A 19,599-nucleotide genomic window follows, 5' to 3' on the forward strand; every position below is an offset into this window, starting at 1 on the left:
AAACGATCCTAAAATCTGACCAATGTGTTGTTCCTATTATGATATATTCAGTCTTAAAGCGCTCCTTAGATCTGAGCTATGTAATGTATGTATTTTATATTCTCATTGTTGTGTTAATCTTCTTATGAAAAATTACTTTTATAAACAAGAAAATCTGCCGACAAAATTCCTAACTATTGTGTTGGAAAAATTAATAATCGTCCAGCTGTAATATCCGTTATCTAAACTATAAACAATTCTGATTCATAATTTATCACTTTTAGCTACGCTTTTAAACTAACTAGACGATCTCTCTATGATAATATATTTTTACAATTCTATTTATATTATATTATTTTTTTTAATTTTATTTTTTCTTTATTTTCATTATCTTATAAAGCTACGTATTTCTATCTTCTATTCATGACTTGGCTCAAAAAGTTTTTCTGTCTTCTGTAAAAGTGTTTGTTCTTTTTTTTTTGTGTTTAGTATTCAAACGTGAGATGCAATTGACAACACTAGAAACGCCAAGCAGCGGCAGAGACTTAACACTAAGTTAGTTAACGTGGCTGCGAAAAAAAAGAGCTCTTAGCGGGCGGCGACGTCACACAGTTCGAGTACATGCGTAGGCAATGCAGGGGACAGGGGGGAGAGGGGACAGGGGAGAGGTTGACTTACCCGTCTTGCGCAGCGGAAAATCAGATTCATATTTGAGCAGTGAGGGAGGCGGCTGAGGTATTTTATAAGGATGTGCACTTGTTACCGTCCCCGCTGGCAGCGATTCACCCGAGGAGCTCTTCACCACACCGCTGCAGAGAAAGAGACAAAGAGAGAGAGAGAGAGAGAGAGAGAGAAGGAAATGATGAGAATTATATTAGAGAGAGCTAGGGCAAAGCTTAATGCTTACCGATTGCGATAGGGCGATGTTGTTGTTGTGCCATTTGGTGCCACCGCCTGCGACTTGCGGCTCATGAGAAAGCACTACACGAAACAAGAGTGAGCGAAAGGGAGAAAGAGAGAGTGAGATAGATACAAAGAGAGACAACTTGTTGCTATGGTAGTTACACTGAGAATCTGTTTGACTTCGGGACTCGCATTGGCGCTGCAATTCTCCTTGCGCTTCATCACTTCTCGTTCCCTTCGCTCCCGCTGCTGTTGTTGTTGCTGCTGCTGCTGCTGCTGCTGTTGTTGTTGTTGCTGCTGCTGCTGCTGGCGATGCTGCTCCTCGACAGCAGCGGCGGCCGTAACCATGCTCTGTTCCCGCAATTCCTGGAAAGCGCCATGTGAATGCACCGCAAACTGAATAAATTACAGTAAGTTCGAGAGAATTTGTTTGTTGTTGTTTGGGGCCATAGAAATAACTTTAATATTTTTCATCGTCGTTGTCGTTGTTACTGTTGCTGTTGCTGGTCAGTTGCTGTTGCTGTTGCTGCTGCTGTGTTGCTGCTGTGTTAGTCATCATCGATGGCTGGGCGGCACTTCCGGCCAAGCGCCGCCGGGCAACATGATAATTTATTTTTTTTTTTGCTGCCCACGCGACGCGACAACACACGCCGCAGCAATAACAACAAGCTACAGTCGAGTCTGCTCGACTGTGGGATACTTGCACATAACATTTTAAATAAAAATATTTCATTTTCGTTCGAATATACCAATAAACTAAAGGGCATATATGGTATATCATTTAAAGTATACCAAAGAATACAAAATATACCATGGAGTACAAAATATACCATTACCCTAGAGCACAAAATATACCATCGTCTACCAAAGCAATTTCTTGAATTCTATGGCGGTTTTTATCTGATCGCACTAAAATTACAAATAAAAATAACATTGACTAGTCGACTCTTTGATACTCTAATAAATGCTTTACCTGAATAATTTTACGATCCTAGCTCTCTGAGCGCTTTTAATGCTTTCTTAGTTTGTTTTTTGATATACTTTTCTATACTTGTTTGTTTTCTTTAATAGTATACTTTTACTTTATTTGGAAAATATTTATCTTTCACAAGTTTTGTGAGTTTACATTGGAAAATGAAAATTCAACATATTTTTTTATTTTTATTTTTATGATTTGATAGAATTTTACGTATTGTAAGCAAAACTTGGAAGGTCTATCGACTTTAGATTCTGAGATGGATCAGATGGATCTTTAAAGTGATCAGACAAACATGGTTATATCGTAGATATGCATTTATGATTTTCACATTTGTTTGCCACTAAAATATACCCATTTCAATTTAAACTGTATCGGGTATAAAAAAGATCGACATTGACTACAACAACATCGCGCAGAACAGAACATAACAGAACAGAATAGCAATAGACGCAGACGCAGACGTTGACGATGTTTTCGTCGCTGTCGTCGTCTTCAGCTTTATCGACACGAAGATCCTCAAGATTTTGTTTTGTTTTTTGATTAGTGAATAGTTGTGATTCGCGTTCGTTATTCTTGATTCGTGAATTGCGAATTGCGAATTACGAATTACGAATAGCGTATGGTTGTCGCTTCGCCTACTCACATGATATTTGTGCTCCAGTTGCATTTTATGCTCCAGTTCCATTTGCTTCGTCTGCTCCTGATACGTGTGGAACAGACGCTGTTTCTGCAGCTCCTGACTCTTCTTCAGCTGCAACAACAGAGACAAGACAAATACACCCATATAAATAAATCATAAATATATACATATATATACGATGTTTATAAAGACAGACGAAACGTTTAGACAATGTGAAAGGGAGGGAGAGATGTGAGAGCGAGAGATGCGAGAGAGTCAAAAGAGAGACAACGAGAGAGCGCGTTTGTCGCGTGGGCAGCTTGTTGTGAATAATCATCAGAGAAATATCTCACATCCTCTTTCTCCTCGCATTGCCCACAAATGTGACACACTGCCAATTGCTTGGATGATTCGGCTTTCATCAAATTGATTCACTTGTCAGGCAATTTGTTAACATATCAGCGTAGAGACCCAAAACAAATCGAAGTTCAATTTTATTGATTTCTATTTTTTAATAATAATCGATCGATAGGTCAACGAGTAGGAAGCAAATGCTTCTAAACAATCGTTGTAGGGTAATGATAAAGTCTAGTGTTTTTTACTAAAGAAAATAACATCTCTCAATATGAGTAAATTACATATTTTGATACAATCACCATTAGTTTTCTTGGAAAAAATTAATTATATATTGACGTGATCAGTGGGAACTACAAGCTGTTCTAAAGCAGTTGAACTTCTATGCAAAATTCTGTATTCTTCTGAATAATTCTGGAACCGGAACTAATATAATATATAATAGTATCAAAATTGTTTTTTTTGTAGAGCTCATGTAACTTTACCGATGAAGAAAATGTTTCCATAAAAGCTAAATATTAACTCATTAGCAATGCCATATTTTTATGCAATTTTAATTGCTCGATAAAGAAATGCAAATTTATAACGTTTTTATTCAACAATTTAATTTTAGACTTTCTCAAGTATTCATCATTCTTATGGCAAGTTCACGTTTTATTTGTGGCCACCATTTGGAACTTCCGAGTTTTATGCGTTGAAAATAAACAACGTGGACCCCTGCAAAAGGGCGCCGGCCAATTAGATCTATGAATCACTGTGCGCTTGTGGATGTTGTTGTTGTTGTTGATGATGTTGTGAACGCTAGCTAGCTGACTAGTTGGACAGTAGTTCACAGTTAACGAAATGAATTAGCAAAACGAAAAGCAAATCACGCGTCACAAATTGTCAGAGATCATAAATTGATGATTGCTGTAACTGTTGGTGTTGTTATTCTTGTTGTTTTTCTTCTTCATGACGCTCTCTCGTTGTCGATCTCCATCTCTCTCTCTCTATCTCATACACACACCCAACACATGGGCGCTCTCTTGTTTGGTGGCACCCGCTCTTACGTACATGCTGCTGATATGTTTCCATGACCTTAACGCGCGACGCTTTGTCGCACATACACACAAACACCACACACACACACACACACACACACACACACACACACACACACACACAGTGAAGTGCGCGAGAGAGCCAAAGAGAGGCTATGAAACGTTTGTGTTATTTGTTGTTGGTTTGTTTTCTAATTGGTTTTTCGATTGTATATGTATGTGTTGTAGTTCTTTGTGTTATTATTATTTTTGTTGGCAGGCACTTTTCATAAGCTTTTGTATTCACAGCTTTTGGGCAAAAAGTTGGAAGAAAAAAGATCACACACATCAAAAAACAAAAATAAAATAAAAAATTAATAGAAAAAACTACTCAGAACTGTTCACTAATAAATAATCTGTAGAAATATGCGCAGCTTTTAGCTATTTTTTTGTTTGTTTTACTGTTGCTTCTTGTGTTCTTTCATTTCTCATTCTTATTGTAAATTATGCGATTTGTTGTTGTTGCTGTTGTTTTGCTTTTTGACTGACTTTGATTTTTCACAACGAAATGAAACGAAGCGATGCGATGAGCGACGCGCGACGAGAGAAGAGGCGAAACAAACTGCTCGCTAGAATTGTTAGCTCAAATTCGTTTAGTTTGATTCCAATTGGATTTGAACGTTCCAATTTGAATTGATATTGCTATTAACTGTGCGGTATGACCGCTGCGGTGGCGTTGTTTTTCGATTGCCTTTTGCATTCGTTGGACGCGCTTTCATTTCAGTTTCACTCTAGCGACTGGCAAACTGGCGCAAAAATCAAATATAAACACAAATTTAGATACAGTTATACACGTTTGCTTTATCTATCGGACGTATCGCACTCACCAACACACACACACACGCGCGCGCTCTCTTCGGCGTCTATCTCTCGCACGCGTTCTCTCTTCTTTAGTGTCCCTCTCGCATGGTCAGTGCGACGGCAGACAAACGGGCATTCATCGTTAAAGACGTTCACTCACACAATGCAGCCGCACACACACACTCACATGCATTTACAATAAGAATTCTTCGAAACTGTAAATGCACCTGACTTTAACAGCAGCAGCAGCATCCTCCACTCTGTATTTAACCCACCGATAGACTTCTCATCTCACCCCCCTCCCACAACACATTTGCCTTGCACAACGTATTCACCAGTTGCTGCTGCTCTGCTCTGCTCTGCTGCTGGCTTTGGCCAATGCTATAATTACCAAAGGCCTGTGCTATAATTATAGCGTGGGCCAAAGACAACACAACTCAACACAACACAGGCACGCCCATAAAAATAGATAGACCCCTGCCCAAGTTGCCCAAGATAATTATAAAATGAAGTAACGCCAATTCGAAATTCTAAAACGAATGAATGATGATAATGCTAATGTCTATGACATTGGTAAATCAAAGACTAATGCTAATGCTAATGTTGATTGAAATGACCATACTTTTGATAATTCTAATACTAATGCTAATGAGAATGCTGATCGAAATAATGATGATACTAGTACTTATGCTTATTGTAATCTAACCACAATCTATGATAATGTTAATGAGTTCGTAATTAATTAATTAACAACTATTAATGTTAGTAAGTTGTATAAATACTAACAATAATATGAATTAAATTGCCAATAATACAATGATAATATTACTAATCCTGCTAATGTTTGAGTTGAACAAGCAAAATGATAATAATTCTGCTAAGCCTTGTTCCTAGTAAAATTAATATGGTAATTTTAATGAGAGCACACCGTTGGGAGTACCAACTATTATAAACATTTCATAACTCCAAGCCAAATAGGAATAACAATGATATCTGAAATTTGTATTTCATAATGATAATGCAAATGTTAATGATGATTCCAATGCCAATATTAATGAGCAAAGTGTTATGACAAAGATTAACTTGAAGGGGTAAATTCAAATAAAATTACTATTTGAACTCGACTGAATTAGTTAATGATCATACCAATGATAAATAACTTCTTTAGTTCCTTAACTAGGGTTAAATCAAACTGTTTAAAATAAATCAGAAAACCAATGAAACTCGAGTGAATTAGTTAATGATATTACAAAACTTCTTTAGCTCAATGGTTATGCGAATGGTAATTCCAATATCAATGGGAATATAAATTGATAATGATAATTTTAAGATGTCAATATTAATGATAAGATTCTTAATGAAACTAGTAATGATAGTTCACATTTTCAATATCAATGAAGAAACTAATGAGATCGTGAATTCAAGTTCGTAATTCACGATGATAATTTCAAGTGAAATCCAAATGCCAATATTAATGAGAAGCATAATAAGATTCTTAATAAAACTAGCAATGATAATTCACATGTGTATCTCAATGCTAATGAGTAGATTTTCGGCCCAACATGGGCGCAATATTTAATTTTCGAATTCCACATTTCTCAACAACAACAATAGCAAGTGAATCATAGCAGTTTGACTGCACGACGATCATTCTCTCTCTCTCCCTCTGCATCTCTCTCGCTCTCTCGCGAAGCTATTAACAATCTATTTGGTTCAATCTGGCTACAATTGCACCCTCAATGCCACCCCGCGGCTCGTTGGGTTGCAAGAATTTGAATTTGTAGCTAATTTACAATTTGCTCGTGCCACAGATTTTTATAAATATCGCAACAAAAGCGAAGAGTGGGTGTTGGAAGGGAGAGGAGGGGAAGGGGGAGCGTAAGAAGTGAGGCAGAGGATTCTATAAAACACACATATAGCGAAGTGATTAGTTTTTGTATTTTTCGTTCTATTTTGTAGTACATACTTCTAATGTGCTCTCTCGCTCGCACACATGCGGCTAAACGGGGGGGAAGGGGCGTTGTCTCGCTCACGCTTTTGGTATTTTTCTATTTGTGTGTTGGTAAAAATAAAACCCACAGAGTTTATAAAACACAAAAATAAATTCAAAGGAAAAATAAAAATAACAAAACAGCAAAGCGGCGACGCTGCGATGGTGGAAGGGGCTAAGGGGGGTTCACATGTGGGATGTGGAATGGGAATTGTTGAGGCTCGGAAGCTGAGGCAACACTTTAGCAACTACAACAACAACTGCAACAACAACAAAACACTTGAACCAAAAATACGAAAATTCAAAAGAAAACAGAACACGCGTTGCGAGAAAATGCACAAAGTTAAAGCCCAAAAATAAAATCTGGCTATAAATTGTATGCAACAAGGCAACGCCGCATCATCACGCAGCCACAGAGGCAGGTGGTGGGTGGGGTGAGAAGGGGGAAGGGGGGGGGAGGGTGGCTGCACATGTTGCTTTGCCATGAGGTCGACTCCGGCTGCAGTTGCTCATTGGCACAACAAAGTAGTGTGCTCCTCCCCTCCCACTCCCCTACACTACCCCCTTTCACCACTTGGTCCACTCCATCCTCTCTGATTTACAGTGCGCACTAATTGTGCGCACACACTTTGCTCATGCAATATTTGCGGTTCATTTTAGTCTGGCTGCACTGTGCTCTTCTCTCTCTCTCTCTCTTTCCCACTCGGTCTCTGTGTGTATGTTGGCTCGCATTGGATTTTATTTTTAGTACAATCGCCGTTTTATTTAAAAAAAAAAATAACACACACACACACACAACAACAAGAAAAAGAAAACAAAACAAAAAGCGCAAAATACTCATACATATTTTTGTAGAGAAAACAATAAATATAGAATCATTAAGTTGTACACGCGTTTATATTTAGAACCAGAAGAAAACAAGAAATGAAACAACCCCAAGCCACATTCAATGCGAAATTGCGCATACTCTTCCACGGAAATCGAGGAATTCACTAACTGATAACTATGTGAAACTATTCATTCAAGAAATTCATTTCGTTTCCAATTAATGAAATCGTTTTTCCCTCCCCCAATAACTAATAACTTCCAAGAAATAAAAACTTAAGCAATGAAATTCTAAATAAATAATAAACTTTTGTTGAACTCTGTAAACATTTCAAATGCTCATTTTGAGTTCATTTATTAATAGTTGTAAATTATGGTTACCATTTCATAATAGCTAATTATAATGGTTGCTAATTTTAAATAAGCTGAATGTTAGCTTATATTATTGGAATCCACATTTACATATATATTATGAATCATTACAGTTGAGAAATGATTAAGTCACATACGTATTGAAACTAAAATAAATATAGTAGTTTCAAATTATGATTAAGAACAAATTAGAAATCAAAAGATATTAATAGAATAGAAAAACAACAATTTAATATTTCATATGTTCGCATAATTTAGAATCATTTTCAAGAAATTCGAGAAATCACAGCGAATCACAGCCAAATGATTTATAAACAACAGCATACCTGTTGAAGATTTCAGAGTATTCAAATAGAGAAGGAAGGAAACGCTGCGCTTAAACTGCTGGCAAAATGCGAAATAGCGAATTCGTCTTATAAATAAAACACAACCGCAAAATGAAAAGATACAAGGAAGAATCAGGAAAATAATGAAAAACGATGCGAACTGGAAGATGATGAAGAATTTGCTCAATCTTCGCACCACAAAGCAAAGAAACTTCTGTATGAATAACAATGCAATGTAGTGGAAACGATTGACAGACAGATATGAAAAAGAAGAACAGTACAGGCGAACAAAGAAAGACAGAAACAAAAGGCTCAGGTGGTTGGAAGACTGAAGAAAACGTTGCTGATGTGAATCGATTTATTTCCTTTTTCGTATTTCATCCAAGGAAAAAAAATATCCAAAAGGAATAGATATCAGAAAAAGATATTTAAACAATATTTCATATTTCGTATAACATCCAATAAAAAAAAAAATGTTAAAAACGAAAAGATATGGGAAGAAGATATATATAAACGATATTTCTTATTTCGTCTTTCATCCAACAACAATATATTCAAAAAGAATATATATGGGAAACAGATATATAAACGATATTTCCTATTTGGTATTTTATCCAGCTAGGAAGATGTATAAGAGATAAAAAAAAAATGTTCAAAACGAAAAGATATGGGAAGAAGATATATCTAAACGATATTTCCTATTTCGTATTTGATCCAACCAAGATAGAAGATATATAAGTGATATTTCCTATTTCGTATTTCAACCAACAAAAAATATTCAAAAGGAATAGATTTACAAAGAAGATTTATAAACCATATTTCCTATTTCGTATTTCATCCAAGAAAAAAGATTTATGGACGATATTTCCTATTTCGTATTTCATCCAAGAAACAAATGTGCAAGGCAAAAATATATAAGAGAATATATATAATCTATATAGTATATGTTTTAAGGGATTATTTGCGACTCACCTCCAGGATCTGTTGATCAATGTCGACTTGATGAGGCTTAAAGTCGAGCGATAAACTGCTCGGCGTTATGCGCAAATGTCGCTCATCATTTCCTGCTTCCGGCGGCAGATCTGCAAGACAGACAGAAATGTAAACGATAACAGTGAATATAGTATAACGACGTTTAGCAGGGTATTAACCGACTGGGGTTTCACAATGCTTGCTGTTGACAGCATCTCTTAATGAGATTATCAGCTCATTCCATCCACTAGTTGAGTTGCTTTCAAAGTGGACGGCTCATTAAATCAATAGAAATTCAACAAGATTCCGGGTTTGAATTCCAATTATCGATAGCATCGAATAACAGTTAAATATCGAATATCTAGCTGGCTGTTAGCTGCCTAAAAATATTCGCTTTCAAATGTGTTAATGCTTAATGTTATTGTACCTATTCAATATGATTCATTTCTTTCATAGCTAGTATTATATGAAATACAACAATTAATCGAAAACCGGATATATCGATAAAAGGGTAGATTTTCCTGTTTCCCTTTATCTATTAAAATTAAAATGATTAGCGATAATGCTGTTTCAACATTTTAGTATCTTTCTTCTAGTAGTTTATAAAACTAAAAACAGTCATCGATAATCCCATAATATCGATAAAGTGGTAGATTTTCCTGTTTCCTTTCATCTATTCCACAGTGGAAACATAAAGTACACAACCATTTAAATGATAATGGGCAACAGTGTACCTTCTAGTATTTTGTAAAACAAAAAAACAGTTATCGATAACCCCATATATCGATAAGCTGTTGGATTTTTCTGCTTCCACGCATCTATTCTATTCATCAATGTAAACAAAATGCACACAAACATTCCAATAATGATTAGCGATAATCGTGTTTTAACTTTCGAGTGCCTTTTGTATACAATTTGAAATATATGTCTGTATGTATGTATGTATGTACATTAGCCGTATCGATAGCATCACCCCACCACATCGATACGTTGTTAACTATCCCAATTTGCAGCCGTATGGAAAAAAAAACAAACTGAATCCAATAAGAACCAAAAACGAAACTCAACGAACAAGATTGAGTAGACAGACACTCTACTGGATTTGGACGCTGTACGTGTGTACATATGTATATGAGTGTGAGTGCGTATGTGTGTGTGTGTGCGGGTGTGCGTGTTTCTTTGTGCGCTGTGCCTATTAGTTGATGATTATATAGATAAGGCCGCGCTTATCAGATGCTTTTAAAAAATACATCTAAAACGAATTTTAACATGTGCTTTGTGCTCTCTCTCTCTCTCTCTCTCTTTTCCACTCTTACTCTCTCGGCAAACCCGAGACGAACTAAGCCGACTCGCAATGGTATGTGTGTGTGTGTGTGTGTGTGTGTGTGTGTGTGTGTGTGTGTGTGTGTGTGTGTGTGTGTGTGTGTGTGTCTGTGTGGCTATTTTTAGTAACCTTGTAAAAGTTTACAACGATTACATGGCCCCGGCTCGAGCGCTTTTTTAGATAACCGCGCTCTCCCTGTGCTTCAATGCTTTTGCTGCCTCTGCTTTTGCTGCTGCTGCTGCTGCTGATGTGACCAAGCAACAGCGTGCACGTGACGACGGCAACAACGATGTCGACGTCAAAGTCGCACACAACGACAAAGGCCACACAACAGATCAGAGCAAAGCACAGCTAGCAACCAGTTCCGTTTGTCCCCCCTTTGCCTCCTCCCACTCTACTTCTGTACTCCACCTTCTGTTGCTACACGTTTTAGCATAGACTAACTAATTTGATTTGCTTCAGCGGCGCACAAACAAATGCCCAAAAAAAAACAAAATATAAAAAAAAATTCCGCTACAGAAATGACGACGCGTCGCTGCTGTTAATGGACACAAGGCAAAGTGCAGTCAACATACATAAAGTGTTCATTGATAAACTGGCAGCGAGTCAATCGACTCGACACAACTCGACTCGACCGACTCAATCTGTTGCTCTCTCTCCCACGCACTCACACTCTTTACGCTCTCTTTAAGTAACTCTGTCTCGCTCGCACTTGCTCGATCAACAATTAGACATTCGCCTGGACTGGACTAATTGCGCGCACATTTATGACTAAGCAAAATGTCCAATTGGATTGCTGTTTTTGCCATTGCTGCTGACAGCAAGCCAAATACAACAACAATAGGCACAGGTCTGTACATCATCTGTCTCTTTCGAACAGTCGCGCAAGCAAAGCAAGTAAGGCAAAGTCTAGTTTTGGGCTGCTGAGAGAGCTGCCTGTCTATATATAGCGAGAATAGCACAAAGCAAAAGCCAATACCAATAGTAGCAGAAACAAAAACAATATCCAACTACATACGTATGTATGTATATGTAGGTACATACATACACATATACATATATACAGTATGTACAAATGCATGTGCATGAATCGCTCACACACATACACACTATCATAGAGAGCCATATATTTGTATGCATGTATGTGTGTATCTATGCAAAAGGCTGACCGAATAGGCCGTGACCTGTTGTTCTATATATAGCAGCTATTATAAATCGTGCATGGCTATAGGAGTATATATTTAGAAGCAGCAACATCGCCAGAATCAGCAATAGCAACAGCCCCAACAAAAACAAAAAAAAAAAGAAAAACTCAGCGCAACTCGCAACGCGCACATTACACAAAACAAAACATAAAAAAAATTTAACGAAACACCCATAAAAGATTTGATATCGAATATAAAATACCCTACGCAGCACACGTTCGTAGCAACTTCAAAATACTTCCTAATTTTATTTAAAATATAATCATAATTATTTATATTAATCTGTATTAACACCACTGTTACGTCACTATTATAAATGTAATTGAATTGCCTGCATTTTCAAATGACTAATGTCTACCCGCTCAGAGTCTCTGTAGGGTGTTTGAAAATACATAACCAAACATGCAAACCATCAGTCAGCAAAAGAGAGAGAGAGAGCGAAAAGAGAGGCGAGTGAGAGAACAAAGCTCAAAGAGAGTGTGCCAATAAGAGCGTCGTGCTTAAGCAACAGCTGCAGCTGATGTTTGCCTATGAGTGTGTATATAGGTGTGGGTGTGTGTGTGTGTGTGTGTGTGTGTGTGTGTGTTAGTTGTGTGACACTTGTAAGCAATACACTGACTGCGCTTGCACTGGCTGCAGGTGCATGAAAGAGAGAGTGAATATGATTCTGCTGCTGCTGGGGCTGCTGTCGCGACTGCAGTCAGCTGTTTGCATGAAGTTTGAAACGTGTGTCGCGTTGTCGCCAAGGTCAATTCTGTGTTGACATAGAAACCAACACCAACAACAAATCCCAGCACGTGTTTGGAACAAGCGTTATACAAAAAAAAAAAACAAAAAAGAAAAGTACTACACATTGAGATTGAAACTGAAATCCAATTGGAAATTGAAACGACATGACCAATTACATACATAAATATGCTTGTAATTCGCGGGAATTGGAGAAGTGAAGGGGGAAGGAGACATCAAATCGGTTAGGCTGCCAACAGAGGCAATAATAAAAACAACAACAGCAACAACAACACTAATAATAATAATAATAACAATAAGAACAACAGCAATAACCCGACCCACTTCTCTGCTTACTTTGTTTTGAGTGATAGCAAACGACATTTGTGTGCGTGCGCTCGCCCGCTCTGTGTGTGTGTGTGTGTATGTGTGTGCTGTATGTGTCGGAAAAAATTTCCAGCGCTGCGTCTAAAAATAGACTCACTTTGCGGCAATAGCAATTTGGGGGCCCCTGGGGCGGGCCATATATAATAAGTGGGCGTGGCTCGTTCAGTTTTGGCTTATGCCGAAGTTTTAGGTGGGAGCCCCCCCTGTCCAAATATGCGTGTGTGTGTGTGTGTGTGTGTGCGTCTGTAAGCAAAACACTCCCGCTCTCGATGTATACGGTATACATACATACATACATGTATATGTGTATTTGTGTGTCTGTGTTTCACCTTGACAAATGCAAAGCCAAAAAGCAGCAGCAGCACAAAACAACAACAACGCAGTTTAGAAATGATTACACATACAAACGCAAATACACACAAACACACACACGTAGAAATCAAATGGCAGAAGTAACTGGACAGTGAAGCGAGTTGAGTGTGTATGTGTGGTGGAAGGGGAGGGGAGAATGAGCTGAATGAGGATTGTGTGTTACAAATATTATACGATATATGTATAAAGATAACGAATTTATATAACGACACACACACACAGACACACATTTACAAAATAGAGCCTTAATAGAATAAAAGCCAAGGAGTGGACAGTGGAGAGTAGTTGACCTTTGGCAGTGCGTGGGTCAAGGCACAAGTCTTGTGCGTCTTACTAAAATGTGTAAGCCACATGTCAACAATTAGCCCCACTCCCCCACTCTCCACCCAACGTCACCGTCCACTGGACATCTATCAACCACTTTGCTGTGGAACAAAAGGATAAAATAACTTGAACAGATATTTGTATTAAATGACAGAGATAATGCCACAATGTGCTTTGGCCTTTATCCTTTCTTTGTCTGCATAATCATGGGTAATCAGCAAGTACAGCACGCACTCTGTACAGTGAACCAATACAAACAAGTACTTTGCATAAATTCTAATGAATTGACTAAATATTTCTGTGTACTTTTATTGTAAAACAGCTCTGTGCAGAGGTAAATTAAAATTTGCAAGTTCGCACTATCGAATGATCACTGTACAAGCGCAGGTTGCATCGCCAAGCATTAAAAGCTTTCATATGCACACACACACACACGCACAAACACATACCTAGCATGAATGTTGTGGCCAAACCACGTGCCATTTAATAGAAGTAAGTGTGAGCGAGACAGATTGATTGAGAGTTTTGGGTTATATGCTTTCAATTGGTCATTGTATCAGCAGCTTCTGCACGTGGCTTCCATTTGTGTGTATAAATGTATGTGCAAGAGTGATTGCAAAATCAAGTAAAAGGAGAGAGGAAACGTAAAAGATGTGATTGAAACGAAAGAAGCGGAAGCAAAAGCAGAAGGACGCAATGAGAAAAAAAAGGACGCTGGCGTTGAAGTCGACGTCCGCGTCGGCGTCGTCGTTACACATTTTCAAAGGCAAGTAAATTTTTGTTATGCTAAAAATAGAATAAAATCGATAAACGAATGTTGTGTTCGTGTGTTATTGTTGTTGCTGTTGTTGTTGTTGTTTTCGCTTTTGGTCATACAAACAAACAGACACAAAGGCAGCAGGCAGGCAGGCGAGCGCCGGTAAAGAGAGACAGAACGAGCGAGAGCGAGAGAGAGTCTAAGTGTGCGAGGAGCAGATTATGAGCAAGGCCAAGCAAATTGTTATTGCACGTGCTTGGCATTGACAGTGGCAGCAGAGGCAGCGGCAGCGGCAGCAGCAGCAGCAGCCAAAGCTGAAAGCTGAAGCTTTAAGCTAGTCAGCGCACTAACTAACAAGCCACTTCCTTCATATGCATGCCCACATACACACACCACACGCACACCTACAAAACCTAAGCACACTTTCGCACACATAAAAATGAATGCTCTCACTCTCGCTCTCGATTCACTCTCTGTCGCTGTCGCTGTCGCAGTCGCAGTCACAACCACTTTGCTAGTCTTGTGCTTCTTCTTCGCTTTCTGTCACCCGACCATGGACAATGTTCTTGTTGTTCAGCCGCGCGCTGTCTCTGCCTGCTGCGTGCTGCTAATGCGGGCAGAGCTCCAAAGCCCACAGCCCATAGCCCAGCACAAAGGCAAAGGCAGTAAAATATAGAAACTGCTTTGGCAGCGCTGCTTGTACTGTAGGCTTTTGTGTTCTTATTAACATTTATTTTTGGAAGTTGCACACACACACACACACGCACATTGAGTGCAACTGTGTGTGTGTGTGTGTGTGTAAGCTTTTGTTTCTTCGTGTACATTTTGAGTTATGTATTCGATTACTATTACCCATCAAACCAAATCGTCTGAGCTATCGACCACCCACCACACCACATTTAGCATATTATTTTATTTACTTACCATGTATTGGTATTCTATCGTCAGGACTAGACATTTTGCATGGAGGGGGGAGGAGTTCTGTAATGAGATATAAAGTGGAAATACTTAATTACTGTTCAAGGCTGATTGCTATCACAAAATGGATGGATTATTAACTCTCACTCGCTTACATACTACACACACACACATACATATACACTATTCATACAAAAGTTGGACTTTCCATTCAAATAAATCTGTTTCAATAAACCCAAATGAATCACTTTCCGAAACGCATTGAAAATATACGACATATTTGTCATATTCATTGAAAATAAATTCATTTACAAATGTGTACATAATGTATAATGTATATATGTACATATATGGTTTAAGACAGATTAGGGCAGGCACAACAATGGACAACAACAATGGGAACGAAACTTGCAGACGTCACAAACTGATAAGCAACAGCAGCAGCAGCAGCAGCAATGAGCGAGCGAGAAAGCGAGAAGCAGACAAGGAACAAGAGAGACAGAGTCGGGTCTGTACTTCTTCTTGTTGTTAGGATTTCGGAAAATTTTCCGAATTGATAAGAGCATTTTTAAATACATTTTGCGAGCGATCCCTAGCATCAGATAGTATGCTATATATGCTATATATAAATACAATATGTTTACAAAAAAAATTCCCCTCGCCGAATCCCAAAATGCACTCAACAACGCCTGGAATTCGATATGATATGATAGCTAGGGATAGATATGAGTACGACTTTGAATACCAAGAACACTAAAGAATCAATCCAATTATGATTTATCTATGTGTGTATATATTTATATAACATTAAAACAAGTAAGAAAGTTACGGTCGAGTGTGCTCGATTGTGAGATACCCGCTACCAATTTTTAATAAAGGCAAAATATTGCGGTATCATTTTCAAAATATACCAAAATACTGTAAATTACTAAAAATATGCCAATGGTATGTTTGGTATATCGATATAGTACACCATTCAAAATATACCATAGACGGCACAATATACCAGATTGTCAGCCAAAGCAACTAAAAGCCCTAGTAAGTAGGCGTTTTTGCCCATACAAAAGTATTTCTTTAATAACTTCACAATTTTTATCTGATCGCAACCAAATTTTCAGGAATCATAACTACCCAAGTATTTATTGTATATACCAAAATTCGCAACTCTAGCTTTAAAATAAGGCTTGTTATTCGATTTTTTTGATTTACGGGGGCAGACGTGGGCGTGGCAAAAATGTGAAAAAAATTATAGCTCTATCTCTTTTAGTCTCTGAGATCCAGTGTTTCATACGGACGGACGGACAGACGGACAAGGCTATATCGTCTCGGTTGTTGACGCTGATCAAGAATATATTAGGTTGTTTGGTAATGACATACCGGTTTTTACATTCAAATTTCGCGCTTCGCTTGTGAAGTCAAATATAATCGTATCTGGCAATGCTGTATATCGTTCGAAAGGTATTGGCATCACCTTTAAAATGACATATAGTTTGTTTACATGAGCTTCCACGTTAAAAAATTACAATCGATTGAAATGGAGTTCACAAACGCAGAAATTCGGGCAATTTTGAAATTTTATTTCGCACAGGGAAAAACTGCTGCGGAATCTCGCAGACAGATTATTGCTGTCTTAGGAGATAACAAACTTTCGGTTCAAACCGTCGAACAGTGGTTTAGGCGATTCCGAAGTGGCAATTTTGATATCGAAACACCCACGCCTTCCGGACGACCAGTGACCGTTGATACGGATAAAATCATGGAAATAGTGGATCGAGATCGTCATGTGACTATTAAAGCCATCGCAGAGGAGCTGCAACTAAGCACGGAAACCGTCCATAGGCATTTAAAGTCGAAAAATTAAACAAAAAAGCTCGATGTATTGGTGCCTCATGTGTTATCCCAAAAAAACATTTTCGACCGTGTATCTATCTGCGAATCTTTGTTGAACCGTAATAAACTCGACTCATTTCTGGATCGGTTAGTCACTGTTGATGAAAAATGGATCACATATGACAACATAAAGCGTAAAAGATCCTGGTCGAAGCACGGTGAGTCGTCTCAAACGGTGGCAAAGCCAGCAACAGGTGTTGCTGAGTGTATGGTGGGATATCAGAGGAATTATCCATTATGAAGTGTTGCCCTATGGCCAAACCATCAATTCTGACCTCTACTGTGAACAACTGGAGCGATTAAAGATTGCACTTCAACAGAAGCGGCTAGCCATGGTGAATCGTAAGGGCGTTGTGTTCCATCATGACAACGCCAGGCCCCATACATCTTTGGTCACGCTTCACAAGCTGCGGGAGCTTGGTTGGGAAGTGTTAATGCATCCACCTTATAGTCCGGACATTGCCCCAAGCGATTATCATCTGTTTTTGGCCATGCAAAATTTTTTCGATGGACAAAAATTGAGTTCAATGGAGGATTGTGAAAATCGAGTCGCCGAGTTTTTTGCCAGTAGGGACAAGGACTTCTTTAAGAGAGGCATATACAAGTTACCATTAAAATGGCAGAAAATCAACGAAGACAACGGTACATGTAGCACTTAAATCGGACAATGCTAACTATGTTAAAATCGTCGTCAAAAATCAATAAAAAACCGGTATGTCATTACCAAACAACCTAATATATACTTTATAGGGTCGGAGATGCCTCCTTCTACCTGTTACATACATTTCCTGCCGGCACAAAGTTATAATACCCTTCTACCCTATGGGTAGCGGGTATAATGAATTATAACCACAAATTATAATATCGTAATGTTTTCCAGAAGAATTTCGCTGGAATCTAGAATCACAAAAGTTGAATGGAATCACGTGACTAAGTGAAATGACGAAACTCATTCAAGAATAGATCAACAATATGATATTGTATCGAACATATCAATCTTATCATTCCATGCAAACAACGTCAAATTGTTTTGCCATATCAGATCAATGTTTTCATTTCTGTTTCTGTCTCATTTTGTTTTTTTTTGTTTGTCTATTTTTAAAATTCCAGTTTAATGACTGTACTGTATAATAGTCGCAACTTCCAGTTGAGGGGAGGAAATGGAAAATTTGCCAATGAAAGAGAAAATAAAAGAAAAGTATTTGAATTGAGCATTGCATGTGAAGGCGAATGCGAATGCGAATGTAATATGCATATGACTCAGCGGCCATTTGCAGCAGGTGAATAAATTGGGTCGCAGGTGCATTAAATGAATTCATCCAACGATATTCATAATTCAACGAATAGCGAGTGCCGACTCACTTTGTTGTCGTCCCCTTGACCTTCAGTTGTTGTGGCGCAAGGGAAACAAACAAAGTTTCACCAACCTCTCTCTCTCTCTCTTTATATCCCAACTACCATATATGTACATATATCATCCATAGTATCCACATCTACCACCCACTAATCACTCTCCAGCCCTAATCATTCTCTAGCCCTGGCCACCTTCATTCCATACACACACACACACACACATGTACACACGCATACAATTTCCGTTCACTAATTACACAAACAAATAGCAAAGAAGCAAGTGAATAAAGAACAAAAATAAATATAATACACAATAAACAAAACAGACGCCAAAATGGCAGGCAAATTGAACAATAGAAACCAAATGGAATTTATCTACATATGTATATATGTATATTCATTATGCTTCTTCTTCTTATTATTGAACATTCGAATATGGAAGAAAGCCGACTCTGATGATTGAAAATCAATGAAAATAATAATGTGATTAGAATTTCGTAGTGGGAATTGCATTAAAAAAATATAGATATATGGCGGCAAAATAAAGAAAATGGCAAATTACTAATCCATTTTGATAAGGACAAATCTACAGAAGATCGATGAAATTGTCAATTAATATTTAATGCAATCAACAGTAAATGCAATACAATAATTGTGTGATTCAAGCATCTGTTAAAAAAAGAAATATCCAGTTCGATCGAATAGAAACTGCATCAAAAATTAATAAATCGTCGAACAGTAAATCGGTGAAAAGGTTAATTAATAAATAATCCAATTAACTACAGCAAGTGTAGATGCAACAACAAATCGCGTGTTTCAACTAGCTATTTATATTCATTTCTTTTATGTGGTTTGATAAATGCATCAAAAATTAATTACAAATCGATGAAAATGCTAGTTAATAATTTATGTAATAACTTACAATAGCTTGTTGAGTAAGAAAGGTTATGAAATGCTTTCCCACTGTTGACATTTCCCCTATTCCCTTATTCCCTAGGCTATAGACAGTCAACAAAAAACTGAATTTAGAAAACGAAATTCGTAAAACTATTTTTATGTACATTAGGATTATTAAATACTTACATTATAATGATTTTTTCTAATTTTCATTTGTAACCAATTTCAAATATTCCAAAATTATAGC

General features: G+C 37.7%; 2 protein-coding genes and 1 long non-coding RNA gene across 3 annotated transcripts in view; 2 read left to right on the top strand and 1 right to left on the bottom strand.

Moving 5' to 3' along the window:
- Positions 1–19,599, bottom strand: part of LOC133847027 (histone deacetylase 4) — a 29,999-nt gene that overhangs the window by 7,316 nt on the left and 3,084 nt on the right. Inside the window, 6 exon segments of the mRNA XM_062281771.1 lie at positions 658–788; positions 887–960; positions 1,045–1,248; positions 2,505–2,612; positions 9,200–9,309; positions 15,219–15,275. Coding sequence (XP_062137755.1) covers positions 658–788; positions 887–960; positions 1,045–1,248; positions 2,505–2,612; positions 9,200–9,309; positions 15,219–15,252 — 661 coding nt within the window. The 5' untranslated portion in view covers positions 15,253–15,275.
- Positions 15,553–19,434, top strand: LOC133847036 (uncharacterized). Its single transcript, XR_009895117.1, has 3 exons — positions 15,553–15,997; positions 17,983–18,382; positions 18,450–19,434. It is a non-coding gene; the product is annotated as an uncharacterized LOC133847036 (long non-coding RNA).
- LOC133848256 (protein GVQW3-like) lies at positions 16,567–17,837 on the top strand. Its single transcript, XM_062283749.1, has 2 exons — positions 16,567–16,670; positions 16,801–17,837. The coding sequence occupies exons 1-2, from the start codon at positions 16,650–16,652 to the stop codon at positions 17,071–17,073; spliced, it is 294 nt and encodes a 97-aa protein (XP_062139733.1). The 5' UTR covers positions 16,567–16,649; the 3' UTR covers positions 17,074–17,837.

Source organism: Drosophila sulfurigaster, chromosome X, assembly GCF_023558435.1.
Source record: "Drosophila sulfurigaster albostrigata strain 15112-1811.04 chromosome X, ASM2355843v2, whole genome shotgun sequence".
Taxonomy (NCBI): Eukaryota; Metazoa; Arthropoda; class Insecta; order Diptera; family Drosophilidae; genus Drosophila; species Drosophila sulfurigaster.

Coding starts and splice junctions, on each gene's coding strand:
- LOC133848256 (XM_062283749.1), top strand. CDS start 16,650: ATGCTGTATATCGTTCGAAAG. Junction 16,671..16,800: donor TGCTGTATATCGTTCGAAAG/GTATTGGCATCA, acceptor TATTTCGCACAG/GGAAAAACTGCTGCGGAATC.